The sequence below is a fragment of the Vitis vinifera genome, chromosome 7 (assembly GCF_030704535.1).
Source record: "Vitis vinifera cultivar Pinot Noir 40024 chromosome 7, ASM3070453v1".
In the NCBI taxonomy this organism is placed as follows: Eukaryota; Viridiplantae; Streptophyta; class Magnoliopsida; order Vitales; family Vitaceae; genus Vitis; species Vitis vinifera.
In genome coordinates, this window is record NC_081811.1 from 7,553,485 (window position 1) to 7,576,772 (window position 23,288).

General features: G+C 37.5%; 2 protein-coding genes across 2 annotated transcripts; one reads left to right on the forward strand and one right to left on the reverse strand.

Moving 5' to 3' along the window:
- Positions 1 to 12,752: 12,752 nt before the first annotated feature.
- LOC100266867 (MDIS1-interacting receptor like kinase 2) lies at positions 12,753 to 16,740 on the forward strand. The gene is made up of 2 exons (XM_010654102.3): positions 12,753 to 16,089; positions 16,198 to 16,740. The coding sequence occupies exons 1-2, from the start codon at positions 12,930 to 12,932 to the stop codon at positions 16,530 to 16,532; spliced, it is 3,495 nt and encodes a 1,164-aa protein (XP_010652404.1). The 5' UTR covers positions 12,753 to 12,929; the 3' UTR covers positions 16,533 to 16,740.
- A 1,652-nt stretch (positions 16,741 to 18,392) lies between these two features.
- LOC100241197 (cellulose synthase A catalytic subunit 4 [UDP-forming]) lies at positions 18,393 to 22,969 on the reverse strand. The gene is made up of 12 exons (XM_002273485.4): positions 22,835 to 22,969; positions 22,549 to 22,747; positions 22,345 to 22,454; positions 22,131 to 22,197; positions 21,885 to 22,032; positions 21,165 to 21,777; positions 20,934 to 21,071; positions 20,732 to 20,857; positions 20,437 to 20,649; positions 19,728 to 20,240; positions 19,293 to 19,643; positions 18,393 to 19,215 (listed from the first exon to the last, which is right to left on the reverse strand). The coding sequence occupies exons 1-12, from the start codon at positions 22,907 to 22,909 to the stop codon at positions 18,634 to 18,636; spliced, it is 3,135 nt and encodes a 1,044-aa protein (XP_002273521.1). The 5' UTR covers positions 22,910 to 22,969; the 3' UTR covers positions 18,393 to 18,633.
- Positions 22,970 to 23,288: the final 319 nt, after the last annotated feature.

Here is a 23,288-nt window from a genome sequence, read left to right on the forward strand (position 1 = left end):
ATGCACTGGTTGTCTTTGAATTGTAGGGAATATTGCTTTTCAAGCATTTGACCTACACTCAGTAGATTTTGACTAATATCAGGTAGAAATAACACATCAAAGATGAGCTTGATACCTGAATTTGTTTTGACAGCAATCGTGTCCCTTCCCTTGACATCCACGTATCCACCATTGCCAACTTTCACCGTAGAGTTGTAGGTTTTGTCAAGGTCATTGAATATTATAGCATTGTGACACATGTGGTGTGTGCATCCACTATTAATGAGCCAAGCATTATAAGAGTCTTGACTTGAGAAACATGATGCTACAAAGAGTTTCTCCTCCTACAAATCTGCATCAGCAACTTGTGTTTGCTAAGATTGAGGACCTTTATTTTTATATTTGCAAACTTTGATAACATGCCTAAGCTATTTGTAGTTGCTGCACATTGCGTCCAGCCTCCACCAATAGTATTTCTCTAGATGCGTAGTCTTCTTGCAATGTGAGCAGGTTGGATATTTCTTCTGTTGGGGCCCTTCTTTGCTGCTCTTCTCTCTACTTTTACTTTTCTTCTTGCTAAACTGATTTTTTTCTTTATTAGATTGTAGGGTATGCATCTGAAAAGCACCATCTGTGACGTTCTCTTGCCTCAAAGCTCTTCTTTACTCTTGTGCTTGGAGTGCGTTCATTAGTTCAGTAAGTGAAATTTGTGAAAGGTCCCTAGATTTTTCAAGAGATGAAATCTTGGACTCAAACCTCTCAGGAAGTGTCACAAGAACCTTCTCCACGATCCTTGCATTATGAAATTCTTCACCAAGCGACTTGATTTTGTTAACAATCAAAGCTATTTTGTCAGAATACTTGGTGATAGTTTCATCTTCTTGCATGGTTAAAGACTCGAAGTCCCTTTTCAAATTCAGCACTTGCATTTGTTTGGTTCTATCACTTCCTTGATACTCCAATTTAAGCTTGTCCCAAGCTTCTTTGGTTGCCCTGCAATTCATAATTCTATGAAATACTAAGTCAGCAACTGAATTTTGGATTAAAGTCTTAGCTTTAAACTTTTTAGTCTTTTCGTCAGTATGAGCTTTGATTTGTGCTAAGGTAGGATTCATCGGAAGTGGAGCTATTGGTTTGTCTTCAGCTACAACTTCCCAAAGATCAAATGCTTTCAGGTACGTTTGCATCTTTACGGACCAAATTTGATAGTTTTCTCCAGCAAAGATTTGAGGAGCTAACAAAGAGATGCTATCAGTTGCCATTTTCTAGTGTGGTTTCAAATGGGTTATGAGGTGAATTTTCTTGGTTTTCTCTCAAAACACAGGTCCTATAAGATCAACTGTGGCTCTAATACCAATTGTTGGAGAAATTACAGGTATGAAGCTACAGGTATAATGAAGAAAAGCTGCAAATATGACAGAGAGAAGCTGATCAATTTTATTCCATTTGAGATGAGATGTTTATACAATAAAAATAACAAATTCTTCCTATCTTTCCTGCATATTTATTTAGGTTGTTACACCTGTTTTTGAAATTTAAAACAAACTAAGTCATAACAAACTTGAGCTAATCTTCAGCAAAGACTAAGGTGGTGTTTGTTTTTTTAGCTTTTTACTGAAAGCAATTTAGTTTTAGAATTTAGGTTGTTTGTTTTTCTACTTTTTCATGACTTATTATAAACTTTTTACTAAATAGAAAAAGTCAAAATATGTAGCTTTTTCTAAATAAAAAAAATAACATATTGGTTTTTTTTACTTTTTAATATTTAATATAAATAAAATACTACAAAAACAAGCAACCTAATATTTAACACTATTAAGCATTAAGGTTCTATTTAGAATTAAGTAAAAAAACAAACACCACCTAAGTCTTCAAGGCTTGGAATCTGGAATGCCAACAACTGAATAGAACAGCTACTTACGATAACAAAAGACAATGCAGAATAGGGGTAGGATGAATACATGCATTCTGTGACATCTTTGCCAGTGAACAAGGAAAGATTATATAAGGGCATTCCACCCAATGCTCTCTGAACTGGTGGCAGCATTCCAATGGCATCCAGATTAGGCTCTCCAAGTTCTACAGCATAATTGGAAGGTGGGAAGGTCATTCTTTTGGACAAAGTGAGAAAGATAGTGATCCTCTCAGCCTGATTGGGGACTCAGATTCTGGAAGGATTTTTTTGAAAACCAATCCTATTCTCTTTCACATAACTCCCATCACTATCCATGCTCGCATATATTCTCTGGGGGGCCATTCTGCACATGTAGTAATCCACTCTACTCATGCCGCTTACCATTCTCCGCGTGTGGTAGACCATCCTGCAGATGTCAGGGACCATTCTGAGCACGTCAGATCCCATCAAGCATACCACTTCTCAACAGAAGTTCCCCCCGGTTCTGCAAGCGATGCTCCAGGATCTGCCCATCCTCTCTTCTCAAGCTTCCCATTTTCATAACAGCAGGAATGTTGGCAATAGAGAATTCTTCTGATCTGGTTAAAATTATTTGTTTTTTGCATTCCAGCTGTTAATAGAGCACAGAATTGACAATACTTGCTTGCACGATCACAACTCAGCAGCCCCAAAGCAAAACCCGAAGACTCTTGATTCATCGTGTAAGGAGCTTGGTCTGACGTTCAAGCACGCAATCACTGAGATTCATTATTCTATGGACGATTCCATAGGGTCGAAAAACATAAGCAGTGACACAATTGACAAGCAGGCTGCCATCCAATAGAGTTCACTAACACTCCACCTATCATCGAGCCAATTTCAGATCCCATTTTGGAGCCAAAAGTGCAGTCCGGTAATTCTGAAGGTCTGATTTCAACTCCAATCCTGCCTAAAGACATTAGCAATGGGGGAGAAGTTGCAACCATTGGAAGTGGATGATGGCACATCTTCAAAGAAACTGTTGAAAATAGAGATGAAGGACTGTTTGCAGTCTCTGCAGTCATGTACAAGTTCACTCCCAGAGAAGAAATCCATTTTGGCACTACTGTCCCCGAATCCCCTCCCAGCATCATTATTCCTTCAGATGTCCCATTATATCTCGCAGGTGGATTCTACCCTAGTGCAGACTCTTTTGTGTCTGCTAGATCTTTTCCAACTGTCTTAGCTGCTACGCATGTACCAGAACTTCAGGGCTATTCAGATATGTTCAGCACATGGCCAGTTTATTCATCCAACCTTCCTGTAGTTTCTAATAATGGTGCATCACGATTCGAGGATTTAATCACGAGTTTTGTGCCCATTTGACAAGATTGAGCGAACAGTCAGCTGGAGTCTTGATGAATTCTCTTTCATTTTAGAGAGTTTGGAGCTTAATCAAATAGCTGAATAGAGATTTTTTTTTTTTCATTTAATGAGTCGCTGCAATCTGACAATTCAAGATTAAGTGGCTTCAAATTTCATGAGATCCACTGCAGAAACCTCTTTGATAATTCATGGCAAAGCTGTTGCATCCATTGCCCACAAGACAAAACCACTAGAAGCACACTTAATTCATGCACCAGTTTGCAAGGATCTCCTGCAGGTGACTAAGAACATGGATGCAGTAAGTATTCCAAAGGTGGGAATTGATGTTTGTCACGAGGAATTGATGAACTAACTTTGTTTCCCATTGAAGCACTCAGCTTGCAACCCAGGTACGCTCTCTATCTCCTACTCTCAAAATTCCATGAATATGCATGTCATTGTGAACTATGTCCATATTTGAATGTACTTGATTGCCCTAATGCTTGTTTGATTAGCTCTAATAAAATGTATGTTGTGTGTTTTATTTTTTGAACTAACTTTGATGTTTTATAATAGTGCTTAAGAAGTAGGTACACCCTAACTCTTCTTTATGACTACAGTTTGAATTTTGGTTTGGCATGCTAGTGTTAGTAGAATTTTAAAATCACCTTAGCCCTCTTTGGTACCCTAAATCAATCAATTAATTACCACACTTCCCTCAACCTATTTGGTAGAGACCTTTTTAGGGTTTAGAGGGGTGCTACCTCTTTGAGGTATCTTCCCGATAAGTAACATAATCCTCGAACTCAAACTCGAGTTTTTTAAATACATGTTTTTTCAAAACTTAAGGAGTCATTTTTTTTCTCAGGGTTTTAGTTTCTTATTTTATTTCTCTTTAAAAAAAATAATAATAAGTAGCGACTCCAATTTTCATAAAAATAACAATTTTTCAAAAAAAAAAAAAAAAAGTCTCGCCATCAAATGGGGATGCAAGTGAGAAATGCAAGTCCACAATTCCTTTTTTGTAAAAAAATATTGAATAAATTATTTTCAATGTGGATATATTATTATAATATTAGATTTCCTCATAAAATAAGGAAATTTATTAAGAATATTACTATAAATATACTAGGTCATGAGGGGAAAAGATTATGAGATGTAGATAAACTTGTAAAGACTATACAAGGTGGATAGAAATGTGAGAAGGAATAAGAGACACTAGATGGGGATAGGGGGCTCGTGGTTCAAGATGTAGATACAAGAAGTTAAATCATGGGATGTTTTGGGAATCCAATAATTGTATCTAGTTTATGTCCTTTATAATTCTCTATGGTATAGTGAAATGATTCTCTTTCATCCATGAATGTAGGCATAGTTGGCGGAACCATGTTAAAATTTAGAGTATCTTTATGTGAATTGTGTTATCTTTGTGTTCTTGAATTAATATTATTTGCATTAAAGCTTTTGTTGGCACAAGTCAAGTTTGACTACTAACTAGAGGTAATATGTCATATGGTATATATATTTTACATGAAAAATTCATGCTCGTGACTATTTTTGTTATTTTGTGGAATATTGCAACTTGAAACCTTAATATGCACTATTTAAGGTTGATTCTTATGGTACCAAGATCAATGGTAATTATAATTATTGGAATATCTACATTAATCCTTACCAAGCCTTAGATCGTAGGGTTCATGTTACTAACATCCTAATGATACTAGATCCAAGCAACATAAGCAGTTTTTAACTAAAACATTAGATCTAAGTTCTCAAAAATAATACCTACGACCTGGATGTTTCCAAATCGATTCCAATCGGTGAAGATGGTGATGAGAATCTCAAAACCAAGTGATCTTCCACCTAATCACCTTCTTTGATCCATGGGACTTGTGTAGAGCGGCTACACAACTTCAAAGAAGAGAGAAGAGGAGGCTATGTATCTAGTACACTAATAGATTGAAAAGTTAGTCTAAACCTAAAACCAATGGGGTTTATATAGACTCTCATGTAGGCTTAAGTGACTTTAGCCTAACTTTGGTTTTAGTCACTTAATCCCCATTGGGTCTTAATTAATTATCTAGCTTTTTATGGTTCTAATTAATAAATTAGCCAAATCCATATACATAAAAATAATGAATTATAAAATCTTGTACAACCTTGTGTTTCTACCAAAATGTCCTTATGCACATAAATTATTAATTCTCCATAATCCGCAAACTTTAATGCCAACAAAGAATATGAGTTGAGTGGGACTATTAAGACACATGAAAATACTACCTCCTTGACAATCTAATTATGAAGTTGACTCAACATTCCATTAAAAAAAAAAAAAAAAAAAGTGAACTGTACTCCAATATCTTATGTCATTACATCAAGATGGGAATTGATTAAATCCAATTTAATCAATTCCTCCAATCAATGACCTATTTTCATTATATTCAAACTTATCATAGACTAGTATTCATAATTTTACAAGGTAAATGCTATAATATCTCAAGATTACCTTTACAATCATTGAGTCTCAAACTCTTTCCTTATGTGATCAATTAACATACTCTAACTCACTAAAAGCATATGTCAAATTCCACTAATCGAATTACTGTAACATCATAAATTTCATAATTACAAGTCTTTAACATCACTTAAGGGGACACATTGTCTCAAACCCATAAAATATCATAGTTGTTATCTTGAGAATACTTATTGTCACCTTCCTTAATCAACAATCACACAATACATAGGGAATATATAACCACCCAAGTCTCACCTACAAGTTAGAGTCAATGAAGACCTCATCAATAGCCTAAGATTCTCTTAAGGTTGAAAATTCATACAACATAACAACTTGGTGAATCATGACTATCTAATAGCTAATGTCATGATTCACCATAGGTCATCATGTCTAATGTGTAACCATACACACTAATGCACTTATCATGGAAAACTCATTCTGGTGATCAAGACAAATTAAATCATCCCTCCAATTAAAAGGCAGTATACATTACAACCTCAGATAGATTGCAGCCTAAGTCCATGAATTAGTTGTATGCACTCATCAACATACAAGAAACCCATGACTTGGATCTTTTATGTAACTCCTAATGCACCCAAGTCATGTACAATGTGGGCAATGCAAACCGAAATGCTCAAATAAATCTTAATCCAATTATTGGATAGAACAGTAGAAACTCAAGTCTAACTTTATTATATTATGTCTTAATTTTAAGGGTTTTATCCTAATAATAATGATTTTTTATGATGGGTAAGAGTTGACTTAGAGTTCTATGTGATGTAGAGGTCAATTTAGAGTTTCTATTATAAAATTGTAAAGATATCACTTTAAAAGCATAGAGATTTGCCTTCTAGGTATAGTTTTTCATTGGCCATAAGGTCTATCCTTGACAATTTAATGACATGTGTTAGGTGTCATGTTGCCTTAAAGAGAAGAAAAAATTTTCTATCTTAGTTCTATTATGATGTAATTATTGCATAGTAATAATGGGGAAAATTTGAATTTAGGGATTTAATGTAGCCCATCATTCTAGGATTTTCAGTAAGCATGCCTACATATTTAAGGGTCATGATGTTTCCATATGGTTGGTTTAAGACCATTTTTTAATGGGATAATTATTCAATAGTGCTTAATTGATTTTGAGAAGAATGGACTTCATTGGCCCAAATTTCTAGAAATATGGGCTAACAACCCAAATTTGAAAACAATCCCCTTCAATAGCCCAAAAAACATTGAAAGATTACCGTAAATTAAGTTCGCCCATTCAGTAAACACCTAATCACATTGTTGCCTCATCACTAACACAACCAGATACTCACATGGAAAAATATATGGTGATGAATCAAAAAATGTGACAGACACAAAATTTGGTTACTCTCTATCTCAGTTCATCCACACATGCAAACCCTCTTATGGAAAATTCCATATGCTATGTCAAAACCTTGCATTTCAAAATCTGGTGCTAAGCAAACGTCATGGTGCATGGAAGGTGAACATCTAAGCACATGACTAGAGAGGGCATCATGGATTGCAACAACGTCCTCACTTGTTCATCAACTCCTTTGCAAACCGTGGGTTGAGTTATATGTTTGAACCACATTCGAACAATGTTTGTTCTCCTTTTCACCACATCTATGTTATCTAATTTGGTTGTAATAATGGTAACGCTAGGTTTGAAATGGGTAGGAATGATTTCCTTATTTGAAGGAGAGTGGGTTTTTAGGTTTTAGCTTCTCTTCCACTATCAATAAGATTATGCTTTGGTAGTATTGATCTAATTAATTTGTGGAACATGAAGTAGCATTCATAGGGAATGCTTAGCTGATATGGAGCTAGTGTTAGGCTTCCTAAGTTAGAGTTTTCTGTTTGTTTGAATGACTTGTACCTGGTCGGTCGGTATGCTATTTGGACATGTTTGGAAGAATGCTAGGTATTCAAATCATTCATGATTGCCTTTGTCTACGTAACATGCTTCTCAAACCTATTATTTAGGCTAATTGGTAGTGATGATATGGAAAGTGCTCCAAGAAAGTTTAGAAGTCTGGCTAAAATTTATCAATCTAGCAAACTTTGCTCTTACTGCATTTGATGTAACAACATTTGAAAATGCAATGGCAAAATCAAAATGGAAGGCAGTAATGAAAAAGTAATCAATACAATTTAAAGAAACACAACATAGAAGCTGGTTGATCCACTTACTAGGAAGGAAATGGTTGTGCTTGAGTGGATCTATAAATCTTAAGTCCAATTTTGATGGAATTCTTCCAAAAATACAAAACTTGATTAGTTGAAACAAGCTCAAATTCACTGAATAGATTTTTTAAAAAACTTTTTCACTATTAGCAAGGATTAACACCATAAGAACAATGTTATCTTTGGCAACTCAAAAGAAGTTGTAAGTTTACCAATTTGACATCAAATCAACATTCCTAAATGGAGTATTAACAGAGGAGGTGTATGTTGAGCACTCTATTGAGTTTGGAGTTAAAGGGATTGAGCAAAAACTTTTTAAATTAAAGAAGGAAATTCTTAAAAAGCTCCAAAAACGTGGTATGGTAAGATTGATAAATATTTTCTTGATAACAACTTCAAGAGAAGTGAAAGTGAACTTATATTATATGTGAAATCCCAAGTACTTATATTCTCATTATATGTATCTATGTTGATGATATGATATCCATTAGAGATTATCAAAGTTTGATTTAAGATTCAAATATATATATGAAAAACTTGGGTCTTTTGAATTATTTCTTGAAATTTTCTAGGACTCTCATGGAATTTTTTTGTGCCAAGAAAAATATTCTCGTGACTTGTTGAAAAGATTTGTCATGTTGAACTATAATATAATAAGGACTCTTCATGAACACAAATGAAAAACTTCCGGTGGATGATGGGGTCAAAAAAAATAGATCTAAAGAAGTATAGAAGTTTGGTAGGAGGACTTATTTACCTCACTCACTCAAGGCATGACATAATATGTATATATATATATAGTTGGCTTTCTTTCAAAGATTTATGCAAAGCCCAAGTAAGCATCATCTTGGTGCAACAAAAAAGGTTCTAAGATGTATTAGTGGTACTCTCAACTTTGGAAGTAAGTATTGCCATGGTAATAATTTTAAATTGGTGGCTTATACTAATGGTGATTAGGTTGGTTGTATATATAAATGATTGAAAAAACACTTATAGATTTGTTCTCATTCTTGGTTCAGGTGTCATTTCATGGGCAAGTATCATGTCATAGGTAAAAAAACAAGTAGCAATCAATTGCCTTATCAAGTTCACCAGCAAGGTACATTACAGCGTAACAATTAGTGCAACATGTCAAGTGGTGTGGGAAGGAGAAACATGATAACTAACAACCTTGTTTTGTGACAAGTCTACCATTGCAATGACAAGAAAAAATTAGTTTTTCATAGAACCAAACATATCAAACTTCAACATTTTTTTATTTGAGATCTTGTGGCAAGCAACTTTACAAAAGCATTTTTAGTTGAAAATTTCTATAGAACAAGGAGTCTGCTTGGATGTAATGGAGGAGATTTCCAATTTGAGTGGAAAAATTCTCTAGAAGGAGTCTTATAGTTATCTATTTTGCATATATTTTTTTTCTGAAAAGACAACACAGTTTTTCTTCAAAACTATCCTATAGTGCTTGTAGCTTTTTTAAAAAACTATTTGTCATTGGGTGATCTTCAATAACCCTGATAAATTGATAATCTCAACAAAATAATATTTTTTTTCTAGTCCCAACTTGGGGCCAATGTATTAAATAAATAATTCAATAATTTATAAGAAAATATATATTATAGCATAATCTGCGTAGTTTCATATAAGACCCACTTACTACATAAATTAAAAATTTTCTAATATGCAACTAAAACCATATGATTTGTTAAGGAGTCCATTGTCAAATGAATCCTTAAAATTAATGTCAACTTAGATCTCATCTTTAATTTTTCATAAAACAAAAAAAAAAAAAAAAAGTTTTAGTCTGGTATTCTCATATTGCAACAATATATTATTCAATGTCATTAACATTTTGAGTGTTTCTTTGCATGAGAAGGCCTCTATAATAGAATTACCCTCTTCATCTTCATTTCCATCCTCTTTATCACTTTTCATGATGCTCTCAATAATCTAATCATCACTTAACATCTTTGAGATTGTGTCATCTTCTCCAAGGTAGTTCAAGAGGTACTCAATATTCATTCCATTAGGGCACTACAATCCTTTGATTGCTATTTTCAATTCTCAAATGCCTTTTCCATCCAAGGGTTCATCCAAATTCTCTAAAGCTATATTTTCTATGGACCTAATTTTACAATGTCGCAAGCAATTTGCAGTTGTATTCGCTTAAATATCTACTATCCAAGTTTAAATTGCAAGATTCATTGCATGTAAAACATTTGTTTGTTTTGGATTTGGTTGCACTACTTTATAACTCTCCAAAATTTTACAATAAACTTGATGACAATAATGCATTTTGAAAGCTTGTATGATCTTTGTGTCACAAGGTTAAGTCTTTGATGTCATCATGTTGGGTGGCAAAAAAAACAATTTCACATTCTTCAATCCTTCAATTTTTAGATAAGTAGAACAATTATCAAGAAGCAAGAGAACTTTTCTAGTATCCATCTGTTTATCAAATCATCGAACACATTCTTGAAATAAAGCCCCAATCATCCATTCCCATTTGTTAGCATGATACTTATAATTTTGTACAAGTTTACATTCTTAGAATACCGTAGTTTAGCATACTTCCCGATAATCCATAAAGGAATTTTCTCTTAACCATCCTCATTACAACAAATAACAATAATAAGCCTTTTCTCATCTGTTTTTTTTTCTTTCAAGTTACTTTGTTGTAAGAGAATGATCTTATTGTAGCTTATAAAACAATCTTGTTTCATCAATATTGAAAACATCTTGTTGGTACATTAGGTTATATAATTTAAGTTGACAATTTTGTTTCATTCATTCTAGTAAAAGATTTTCCTATATTATATCTTTCCATTGAAGACTCAAGGTTGTTATGTGATCAACAGAAACGATACAAGTATATAAAGGTCTGAGAAAGGTTAATAGAATTTATATAAGACTTTGAGTAGACTTAAGCTTTTTAAAATTGAACAAAAAAAATAAATAAATGTTTTTAAAAACTTTTAAGGGTACTCAAGCACTCGTAAAAAAAAAAATTGCGTAATTGGACTAATTTTATAATTGTAATTGGATTAATTTTACAATTGTAATTAGATTACTTTTGTAATTACAATCGGATTTGTTTTGAAAAACATAATTTGTCTTCCCATTTACAAAGCTCCCAAAGAAGATTATCATACTTCTTTTGGGTTGTGAAGGAGATCTACATCCCCACAAGCGCTAAGGTGATATCCACTGGGAGTACACAAGGTGTTGCATCGCAAATGTTGAATATAATGTAGGTACTGAAGAGTAAGTCTAAGGGTAACGTTTTTCAAGTAAATTTGTGTATTGCATTCTCATACAATGGATTTGTATTTGAAGTCTTTGATCCTATAGTTTTTCATCTCCCCACGTGGTGTAGAGGTTTTCCATGTAAAAAAAAAAAAAAATCTTGTCTTGTGTGTTGGATTGATTTGATCTTTTATAATTTCTCAAAGGGTTTATTGAATTAAAAGGATTCAACTTTTAGGCTAATAAGAGTAAGAACACCTATTCACCCCCTCTAGGTATTCCATAACTAAGATCTACAAACTTTCACATCTTTCATTACAAATTGATGTACTTTCGTCATTATGGATTATAACTTGTTCTTCATGCACTCCATATCAACTAATTAGCTTTCTTCGAAACAACGACATGTTTTGATCTTATATTTTGATTTCAAAAGCTCAAGCTAACCTTGAAAAAAAAACTGCATTATGGAGTATCTACACAATAAATGTTTCTCATAAAATATTTTCCTTTTCCATGATTAGTTCTCCAATCATTTTCACACATACTTGGTATAAAACAATCCACTCATTGAGAGTCTTCTCTAACTCAAGGAATTTTGCGCCTTTGTATTGTTTAACATCACCTTTTTTAAGATCAGACAAGAGATATTTTGGAAATTGCTTGATCATATTTTATATCGTCCCTTGATTCCTTTGCAAGTTAAAACTTGTTTGGGAATAGGTTGGATTTTCTTTGTTATACTTACACAATGTTTTACACATTTTATCCATCATTAGCGCTTTCTTTACACATTTGAGATGAAAAGCCGTCGTTATATGACTTGTCCTATAGTTTTTTGTTCACTTAAATAGTGTTAGTTTGTAAAACGAAATATTGAATTAAAGCGATGTTAGATATAACAATTTGGAAAAAAAAATATGGGATGATTAGATAAATTAAGAATTTATTAATTAATCAATAAGCTAATATTTGTTCAATTAATAAATCTTCCTTGATCCCAAGGTAACTGTACTTTTAATTCAAATGGTTCTTGTTGATTCTCCTTCTCAAAAACTACCCCAATCGTTGATTCAATAACAACAATGATATTCTCTCTTACTGTGCTTCCGATCGAGAAGCTGCAACAAAGACCAGTGCCGGTGGTTCCGGGGGATTTATAGGGGTTCTCAAGTTTGCTCTGGGCCGCCCTTCTCCCCGTGAAATTCCACTTACCCACACATTGTGTGTGCCTCTCCACTTCTTCTTCCTTCGACCCACTCGGCGCCAACCATCCATCTGCTCAGGGCCTGTTTGTACCGGAATCTCTCTGCTGGACTGTGTTCCATTAATCTTGGATTAGGCATAGAGCAAAGGCCGGGCCTCACAGAAGTCGCAATGGGTTGGCCCATGACATAAAGCTCTCCCCATTCCCCAACCAACACAATTCGATTGCACCTTTCCAGTCTAAAGTGGGGTAAATATGCTTCATCTTCCGGTCTAAAGTAAACGTGCCTCGTTTTTCCATTGTAAATTAAATATGCTTCTGTTTTTTCCAATTCTAAAATGAACCTGCTTACTTTTCCGGTCTAATATTCTCAACTAGACTAGTGGAGTCTTAACTTCAGTTTCACTGGCTATTCCCATATCTATGAAAAATTCTACAGTGCCGCGTGGGAGCACCGTGAAGGAGATTTCGGTACCCAAGCATGACCCTTATATATAACGTGAGCAACATCTCTTTGTACTATAGGGAGATCTGACTGATCAGTAGAATACAACATGAGGAGCATGGCTATAATCCCAAGCACTTGTATTGTTGTTATTCAGTTTGTCTTCCTCATCTCCTTACTTTCTTTCAAGGTTACATCCTCATCCAGAACAGAGGCAGAAGCTCTCATCCAGTGGAAGAACAGCTTGTCTTCTTCCCCCTCTCTCAATTCATCGTGGGCTCTCACCAACATTGAAAACCTTTGCAGCTGGACGGGCGTTGTGTGCGGCACCACCGGAACTGTCTCCGAGATCAACCTCTCCCAGGCCAACCTCAAAGGAACGCTTGCCCAGTTTGATTTTGGTTCGTTTACTAATCTCACCCGCTTCAATCTCAGCATCAACAACCTCAACGGGTTGATACCATCCACAGTTGCCAACCTATCCAAGCTCACTTTCTTGGATTTAAGCAACAACCTTTTTGAGGGCAACATCCCTTGGGAGATTGGACAGCTGAAGGAGCTTCAGTATCTTAGCTTTTACAACAACTGTCTCAATGGCACCATCCCCTACCAAATTACCAATCTTCAAAAGATATGGTACTTACACCTTGGATGGAACTACCTGAAGTCTCCGGACTGGTCCAAGTTTTCGACCATGCCTCTGTTGACACACCTAGACTTCAACTTCAATGAACTTGCATCAGTTTTCCCGGAGTTCATAACTGACTGCCGGAACCTGACATACCTCGACTTGTCGTGGAATCACTTGACTGGTCCGATACCAGAGTCACTATTTCGCAATTCAGGGAAACTTGAATTCCTCAATCTTGCTAAGAATTTATTTGAAGGCAAGATTTCTTCTTCCATAGGTCAACTCAGAAACCTTCAGAAACTCGATCTCCATGGCAATGGCCTCAATTCTACAATTCCGGGGGAGCTTGGGCATTGTTCTAACATCATCTTCTTGGCTCTAGCTGAGAACTTACTTGCTGGAGTGCTGCCTTTGTCCTTGACCAATCTTAACAAGATATCAGAGTTGGGCTTGTCTGGAAATTCATTATCTGGTGAGATCTCCCCATATTTCTTCACCAATTGGACTGAATTGCTCTCTTTGCAACTTCAGCACAATCACTTCTTTGGAAAAATTCCATCTGAAATTGGCCTTTTGAAAAAGCTGAATGTCCTTTTCCTTTATAATAATAAGCTCAATGGCTCAATCCCCTCGGAGACTGGGAACTTGAGAGAGTTGTCTTCCTTAGACCTTTCGGGAAACCAACTCTCAGGTCCAATTCCTCCAACAATTTGCAAGCTCACCAAGCTTAATCTCTTACAGCTTTTCTACAACAATCTTAGTGGAACAATTCCTCCAGAGATTGGTAATATGAGCTCGCTGGTTATCCTCGATCTCAACACCAACAATTTGGAAGGAGAGCTACCAGAGACCATGTCACTCCTCAATAATCTAGAGATACTCTCTCTATTCACCAATAATTTCTCGGGCACTGTTCCAAGGGAACTGGGGAAAAACAACCTCAACTTGAAGAATGTAAGCTTTTCTGACAACAGCTTCACAGGAGAACTGCCGCCTGGACTATGTAATAGTTTCACTCTTCAACTGTTAACAGTAAACGGCAACAGCTTTACTGGGAAATTACCAGATTGCTTGAGGAATTGCTCGAGCCTAGATCGTGTCCGTCTTGAAGGGAACCACTTCAGTGGGGACATTTCCAAGGCATTTGGAGTCCATCCAAATCTCAGTTTTATTTCTCTGAGCGGCAACCAATTTTCAGGCGAGCTGTCACCTGAGTGGGGAGAATGCCAAGGCCTCACTAAATTACAGATGGATGGAAATAAAATCTCTGGTAAAATCCCATCTGAGCTTGGGAAGTTGTCTCAATTGCAGGTCCTAAGTCTGGATTCCAATGAATTTACTGGGGAAATTCCAATGGAACTGACGAAACTAAGCCTGTTGTTCAACCTCAGCTTGCGCAAAAACTTTTTCACAGGAAAGATCCCTCAGACTATAGGCACTTTATCTAATCTCCAGTATCTCAATTTAGCGGAAAATAAACTCAGTGGAAGCATACCAAAAGAGCTTGGGAATTGTGAGCACTTGGACAGCTTGGACTTAAGCCACAACGCTTTGTCAGGTGAAATACCATCAGAACTCGGAAACTTGGTCAATTTGCGGTATCTTTTGGACCTCAGCAGCAATTCACTGTCAAGAACAATCCCTTCAAACCTGGGAAAGCTTGTGAGATTGGAGAGCCTCAATCTCTCTCGAAACAATCTTATGGGGAAAATCCCATCATCATTTTCAAGCATGCTCAGTCTAAATTCCATTGATTTCTCATACAATCAGTTGACTGGTCAGATTCCAAGTAGCAATATTTTCAAGAAGGCAGCCTATACTGGAAACTCAGGTTTGTGTGGATATGCAGAAGGATTGAATCCTTGTTATTCAACTTCCCCCAGCAGCAAGCCCTCCAAGTTGAACAAAAAGGTTCTTATTGGTGTCCTTGTTCCTACTTGTGGGCTCTTGTTTTTGGCATTCATTGTTGCTGTAATTGTAATCCTCCATCCACGATCCAAACACTCTGATGAAGAGACTGAAAGTACAGAAAAGTATGATGCTGAGGAGTGGTTAATTTGGAAAAGACGAGGAATATTCACATTTGAGGATATTGTGAAGGCCACCGAAGACTTCAGTGAGAAGAACTGCATCGGAAAGGGAGGATTCGGGAGAGTTTACAAAGCTGTGTTGCCACAGGGTCAGACAGTTGCAGTTAAAAGACTTAATATGTCAGACTCAAGCAACATTCCAACAACAAATCGGCTGAGTTTTAAGAATGAGATCGAAATCCTGACAGAAGTTAAGCACCGAAATATCATTAAGCTTTTTGGGTTCTGTTCCAGGAAGGGGTCCATGTACTTGGTTTATAAATATATAGAGAGAGGCAGTTTGGGGAAAGTGTTGTATGGGGAAGCGGGGGAGATGGAGCTAAGCTGGGCCACAAGGGTTAAGATTGTGCAAGGCGTGGCTCATGCAATTGCTTACTTGCACCATGACTGCTCTCCGCCCATTGTCCACCGTGATGTAACTCTGAATAACATTTTGCTTGACTCGGAGTTTGAGCCACGGCTCTCAGACTTTGGAACTGCAAGATTGTTGTACCCGGACTCATCCAACTGGACTGCAGCAGCTGGGTCTTTTGGCTACATGGCTCCAGGTAAACTAAAGATTTAATTTATAGATCATCTTTTTTCTTTTCTCTTTCTTCAGGGGAAGGATTCAGAATATTTCTTTGAGAGGATAATTTTGTTTTCTCGTTGTGCAGAGCTTGCGTTTACAATGTGCATCACAGATAAATGTGATGTCTACAGCTTTGGAGTGGTGGCACTGGAAGTAATGATGGGGAGGCATCCAGAGGAGCTCCTAGTTTCACTACCATCATCAGCACTATCTGATGATCCTGGTTTACTTCTGAAGGATGTGCTAGATCAGAGACTTCCAATGCCCACAGGGCAATTAGCAGAAGAAGTAGTGTTTGTAGTCAAGGTAGCCTTAGCATGCACGCATGCGGCTCCAGAGTCACGACCCACCATGCGTTTTGTGGCAAAAGAACTATCAGCTCAACCCAGGCTCCCCCATTCAGAGCCTTTCCCCAGGTAACCCTTAAAAGATTGACAAGCCTCCAAAAGTAGATCAAAGTTGTATATGGTAAACTCGCTGTATTATGTATTGTCTGCTCAATAAAAATGATAGATGTTAAAACCCCACTGTTAAATTAGCTTCCAGGGTGGTCCACAGGGCTTTGGCTTTTGTATACATTGAGTAAATGTTTGCCGTGCATTGACCTATAATCCTGGTCCTTGTGTGATTGTATGTATTTTCCTTTTAATAAGACTTCAGAGGTTTGCCTTTATGGATTGCTAGTCAAAACTTGACTCTGAATGAGTAAGTCTTTGGTTCATGGATATCCACACACCTAGCTGTGGACCATGCTATTAAGAATTTTGGGTCATGCTGTCTTGAATTAGTGAGACATGAAAGGTCATTTGAGGTTCTGTTCAGTGATGGTCACAGAAAGTTCAGCAAAGTATAATGGGTCTGATTCGTTAAAACATTGTGTTGATATGAGTGTTAGAGATGTACAAGCTGATCAAGTTGGAAAAGTGTTCAAAAATGGCCCTTTAAAAACTGATAAGAGGACAAATTGATTGGCCCATGGAGACAATCAATTGTCACCTGGATGAACTTGTTTGCTTTTTAAAAAGTTTAAGGGACTGATCCTATCAATTCATGGCAATATGATCTCAAACCTACATAACAATAAGCTAAGATACGTCTGTTCAGCATTCTTTTTATTTAAGATGCTTTATGTACCGGTCAAATTATGAGTTTTGTCCATGTAGAGACCTCAAATCCCAGTACTTTCTTGCTAAATTCTGAAAATGCAAATCATGTACAAACATTTCCCTTTCTCTTTAATAGGGATGTTAAGAAGTTTCCATTCACTTTCTTAGGATTCCATTTGAATTATGGAAAGTTTGAGCCATAAGCTTTTTCTGCCATTCTTCCTATTCTCTTTCCTTTCTTTACTAATTCTGAAAGATATTTAATGCAGCGCAAGAGTGGGTTTGGGGGACATCTTTTTCTTTCTGCATTTGATAGTCTGAAGCTGACTTTGAATAAGAGGGAGTAGTTGTTGATGGAATGCCTTAGCTACTTTCCTGGTTCCTTTAACAGGGCTCAAAGTTGAGACTGACTGAAAGCCAAGGCATCAGTGGGAGTTTCCCAGGAAGGCCCCCTTCTGATTTTTGGTAGAGATTCTTTTGGTTGGTAAAATCGGGTTTTCAAAGAAATGTGATTGCACCATATCATAAGGCAAATTAGGTTGTCAAAGAAACCAATGACATTGGTTTCTTTCTATGGATTACGTAGTGATAAGATTGGCTTTAAAGAGGATAGGTGGGAGTCATAATGTCAACGTAAGGTAGGTAAGGGTTTATAGTAGGGTTTAAGCTTCTTTCACCCTCCAGACAGAAAATGAAACCAAAGAATTCAAAAAATAAGTCGGTACTCAAGTAGGATTGTATTTGGGTAGCCTTATTCTTCATTCCTATAAATCAAGGTATATTGAAATAAGTTTCAAATGAAATTTGTGCTTAAAACCATGACTGCAAGAAGGATGCTACACCATGTATAACAAATCATATTCATGGCCCATTTCCCTCATTTGCATATCAGGTCATATTTGAGCATGGGGCCTTGGGTTGTATTAGAGCTTGCACCTAGTCCTAAGTTCAAGTTATAGGCAAAATCTAGTAAAAGGGCTTGATTTGATACATTCCACTGGTCCTGAATTTTTTGGTGAACAGATCATGTTCCCAATAGCCTGAAAAGTGAGAAGCCTTCATATTGAATCACAAAATTAAGAAATTTCTTAGTCATACATACAGACCGATGGATTTGGATTGACAACCTTCATCATGTAGGAGGAGAAGATACATTTCTCAGGGCAATTCACAATGCACACAATGTTGTTCAGGTGGAGACTCTGATTTCAATATTTTCATTACAGTATTTGTGAAGTGTACATATGCCATGGGCTCAGAGTATGCACATTACCAACAAAATTCCTCTTAATGATTGTATACACAAATCACTCTCTTAGAAATCTTGAAAATCATTCAAAGAAGCAACTGAAAAATGTGGTAGAATCTGAGAAAGAGAACTGTAAAAAGGGAAGCCAAGGACCTCAAATGCATGGCTAGCATTCGACACCACATTGTTTAAGAACTGGGCCTGTTTGTTTAGGCAGGAAAGGATCAATTCGAACCCAAACCAGTGAGAAAATCGAAGCGAGAAGGATGGACCAAAGGACTACAATGGTAGGAGTTCTGTTTTGCCTTCCCATCAAACCCTTGAGGAATGGATAGAGATGGACAATGACCCAGAAGGCAAAAAATAGTTTCCCAAATAAAGGTCCCCATGAACCATAACCATTGTTGATGGCATCTGAAACTCCAGCTACAACTCCAACCATATTCAGGATTATAAGAGTGGTTGGTGGGATGAGAAGGGTAGTCCATTTGAAGAGGTAGAGGTCTCCAAACTCAGCATCATCTGCTGCTTTTGATGTTACAGTGAAGTTGGTATCAACTCCAGCAAGAACCTTGAGGAGGCCCTGGAAAACGGCGAAAAGGTGAGCTGAGACACCACCAATCACCCAGAATTGTTCATTGCGCCACCAGTCCTGGATGCTAACACCACTCCATCGGAGCTCAAGCACACCTGTTACTATGATGGAGAGGAAAAGAGCCATAAACCATACGCTAGCAAAGTTTGTCAGCTGCATAAAAATAAAGTTCCTATTAGAACTCATACTTCCCTAAAGCCACCTCAGAAATGTATTCTAACATTACTTACAGTTGGGATGATGAATTTTCCTGTGAGAAGACAGACTGCAGGAATGGTACAGTAGGCAAGCAAGGGAATGGAAGTGAAGGGATAAACAATGGTGTTAATGTAAGCAAGCCTCTCCAGCCATTTCAACTTTCCTCCATAACCATACCATAGAGGACAGTGACGACTAAGGAAAATTTCAACAGATCCAAGAGCCCATCTCAAAACTTGGTGCAACCGGTCTGATAGATTTATAGGAGCAGATCCCTTGAAAGCCGCTCTCTTTGGCATACAATACACTGACTTCCACCCTCTACAATGCATCTTGAATCCTGTCAAAATGTCTTCTGTAACTGAACCATAAATCCATCCAATCTGCAAAGGAAACAAATGTCTCAAGAAGTTATCTTTCCAGGGATTGTCAAAAACCATAAGCAGCTCAGTTTATGCTAAACTCACCTCTTTGCCCCATTCGGTTTTTTCTTCATAGCCGCAACTGATAACATGGATGGCTTCTTTGATAAGAGCTGTGCTATTAGTCCCTTCAGGAAGGCCACCATCTTCCATGAGAGTGGAAGTAATGAAAACTGGAGACTGTCCAAACCGTTTCTCAAAGTTTTTCTGTGACATAAGGGATGATTTCTCCAACTCATCATAGCCTTCAAGGCCTTCTTCAATCTCTTCAAGATCAAAGACTGGTCCAGATCCTTTCCTGGAGTAGTTCTTCCCCATCATTTTCTTCTTCTTGCTATACACTCCTCCAAGCAAACCTCTTTCAACTTTCTTCTTCGACTTTGACTTCCTTGAACCACCACAACAGCAGCAGCACCATGAAGGCCAGCAGTCACATGTCATCTTGGGTCTTTTCTCGGACACTGGTGGATCATAGCCATACAATGCCTGCCGGTTGAAGACACATCCAGTACCAACATACACCGGCCCTTGAATCCCATCTAGGCCTTTCATGTTGATCTATAATCAAAACCATATTGAAGCAAACTAAGATCAGAGATTGAAATATTGATCACAGATCAATTGTCAATCTGGGGTTGGCATATACACTGACATTTAAATAACTTTCTAAAGCTGCATATTCATCTAAATCAACTGTAAAGAATACACTATTGATCTGTAATAAAAGAAGTCAAATGGAATTTGACCAACTTACATCAAAGAATACAACATTTCGGTTAGCATATCGATCGTGGAGATCAATACCATCGAACCTCTGTGGGAACTGGACATAACAGAGCTTCTTCCCAAGCTGTGGATCCATCAGAAAGCACATGGCTTCTCTTGCAGCCTTGCTGTTGTTGATGTAGTGATCACAATCCAAATTCAACATAAAGGGTGCATTGGTAAGCACTGCAGAGACTCGAATCTAGGGATCAAGCATAACAATGTTAATTAATTAGTACTGCATATTTTCATTTCGTTCATCAATTCACCTCAAGATCACTCACCAGAGCATTCATGGCACCAGCTTTCTTGTGGTGCTGATAGCCAGGTCGTTTCTCACGAGAAACATACACGAGCCGTGGCAGCTCCTTACCTTCTACATCAAGTGCACCTTCACTACCAAGGTAAACCTGTAAAGAAGTAGCGTTGGTTACATCATAGAACAGATTGGTTCTTCCAAAAGAAATTGGAATAGCCTTGTAAAACCTGAATCATCCCGGGATGATCGCGAGTGATGTTTCCAGGCCATGGGGTGCCATCCTGCATGGTCCATCCTTCTTCTGGTTTCTTTTGAGCCTTTGCTACCAATGCGTTAATCCTCACTTTGAACTCTTCATACTCTCTCTGCAATATAAACAGCCAAGAAATTTCTTAAAACCAGTTTGGCCAGAGAATTCAGGAAAATAAAATGATGGGAAACTAATGTTGCTTGCTTACTTTCATGGCTCTGCGCTCCTTCACAAAGCTGGGGTCCACTTTATCTTTCAAGTAGTCAATTTTCTGAGAGAAGTAGAACTCAGGAGCCCTGGGCTCAATGCTATGCTTCTTGCAGAATGGCACCCATCTCCTTGCAAACTCAGCAGTTTCTGCTAGAGAATCGAAAAGAAGCATGGATGCGCCATCATCCGATACATAACAACTCACCTTCTCGACCGGATAATCAAGGGACAAGATGGATAGAACTGTGTTTGCAGTTATGATTGGTGGTTCCTTAAGAGGGTCCACAGTACTTACAAAGACATCAACTGGGGAGAGACGGTTGGGCTCACCCTCACGCTCAAACCTCATTGACAGGCGTTCCAGGTAGGTTTCACGGTTGATGGGTTGCCATTTGGGGAACTGGTCAAGTATCCAAGAGAAAGCGAACCAGATCTCACAAATGACAGAGATGAGCCACAAGGGAAAAGCATCATAAGCTGGGGTTAAGATGCGGAAACGGAAGAAGAAAGCAAGAATGACTAGACGGAGGACGATGACTATGCGATATGGGCTGATTTTGCTTGATGCGATTGGGACTTTTCTCCACAATGGTTGCCGGGCCTCAGCCAGACTGATGAAAAATAGTAGTTGTGTTAGTGCAAAAATTGAGTTTATAGACCCTTCCAAGACTATCTTCTTGTTTGATCGAGATTCAAAAGAAGAAGAAGAAGAACTTACAGGAAGTCATCATCATCGCCTGGATCATTTCCTCCATCTTTGCTAATTAAACCTTTCTTTTCTTGCCTGGTTTTCCATTTCTCTACCCTGTCTTTCCATTCATCATTGTTGTAAATATCTTTCTCACCTTCAAAATCCTTTCCAGCAACTAAAATTCAGAAAAAAAAAAATGAAAAATTGCAATTAAATTCACAGACTGCAACAAAAGAAAATTACGAAAAATAAAATAAACTAAAACCCACTTACCACTCCCTGCTGCAGAGAAGGCTTGGCCATTTGCATGCCATTGCTGCGGATTATAGTCTCCATTTTCCTGCAAAATTCATCACCTTAGCTTGAAAGGGTCTCATATATATCACTTCCTGACATTGCTAAGTATAAATATTTATTTAAGAAAGAATCTAATACTAACAATTTCTTAAGATTAATCAATTATGTGCCTCTTAATTAATTAAATTACCGAAGGAGCAAAGACATTCTGCTGATCTCGCGTGTTCTTAATCTGAAATTCATCATTGAAATCATCTCCATCCAAGCTGCCTTCATCATCTCCTGCAACTCTAGCGCAACCTGCACATGTAGACCTTATGTGGGTTGGTGACTGTCCCATTCAGATGTAAGGGGTGTTATTACTTTAAGCTCGACATTCAGGCAAAAAAAGAACCTTTGTGACGCTTATAGCGAGTGTTACACTGGGGACAGCACTGGTTTCCTTCACTCCTTTCATACTCATAACAAGGCTTGCAAACTGGGAACCCACACTCATGGCAGGCTACAAACAACTCACCATCCGCTTTAACTCCGATCTCATCGCCACAAACACGACATAGTTTGGGTACAGACTGGCGGGTGGGAGGCCGTTGCTGCCAAAAGAAAAATACACACTCACGTTAAAATCTCAAGAAAACCAACCCCATTATCAGAGAAAAAGAAGAGGAAGAAGAAGCTACCTCGCCATGCAAAACATGCATCTCATTTCGGGTATGGGAACCTGCAACAAGGCCTGCCATGGTGTTTGAGGCCATGGCTAGGAAAGAATGAGAGAAGTGGGGTTGACAGGTGAGGGGAGAGAAGGGAAGGAGGGGGTTATAATGAAGGGTGAGAGGTATCCATGTGTGTGTGTGTGTGTGTGAGTTTCTACCAACTGTGAGTTGAGAAGTCATAGGTTTGAGTCTAAGAGACGTTATGGGGGATAGGTGGTGGGAGAGAGAGTTTGCTTGCTATGCCAATATGCTGCATGTAACTTGAATTCAAAGGTGTCTGAGATGTTAACCCTTCCCAAACAAACAAACAATAAACGAAAAACAGATTTACATTCTTCAAGGACCCCACCACCATGGCCCCATGCCTCTCAAACCAAACTCTCACTCACACAGAGGAACCACCATTCTTGTTCAATAGCCC

Coding starts and splice junctions, on each gene's coding strand:
- LOC100241197 (XM_002273485.4), bottom strand. CDS start 22,909: ATGGCCTCAAACACCATGGCAGGCCTTGTTGCAGGTTCCCATACCCGA. Junction 22,033..22,130: donor CTTCTCTGCAGCAGGGAGTG/GTAAGTGGGTTT, acceptor TCTGAATTTTAG/TTGCTGGAAAGGATTTTGAA. Junction 20,241..20,436: donor GAAATGTTGTATTCTTTGAT/GTAAGTTGGTCA, acceptor TTTTGATTATAG/ATCAACATGAAAGGCCTAGA.
- LOC100266867 (XM_010654102.3), top strand. CDS start 12,930: ATGAGGAGCATGGCTATAATCCCAAGCACTTGTATTGTTGTTATTCAG. Junction 16,090..16,197: donor TTTTGGCTACATGGCTCCAG/GTAAACTAAAGA, acceptor CTCGTTGTGCAG/AGCTTGCGTTTACAATGTGC.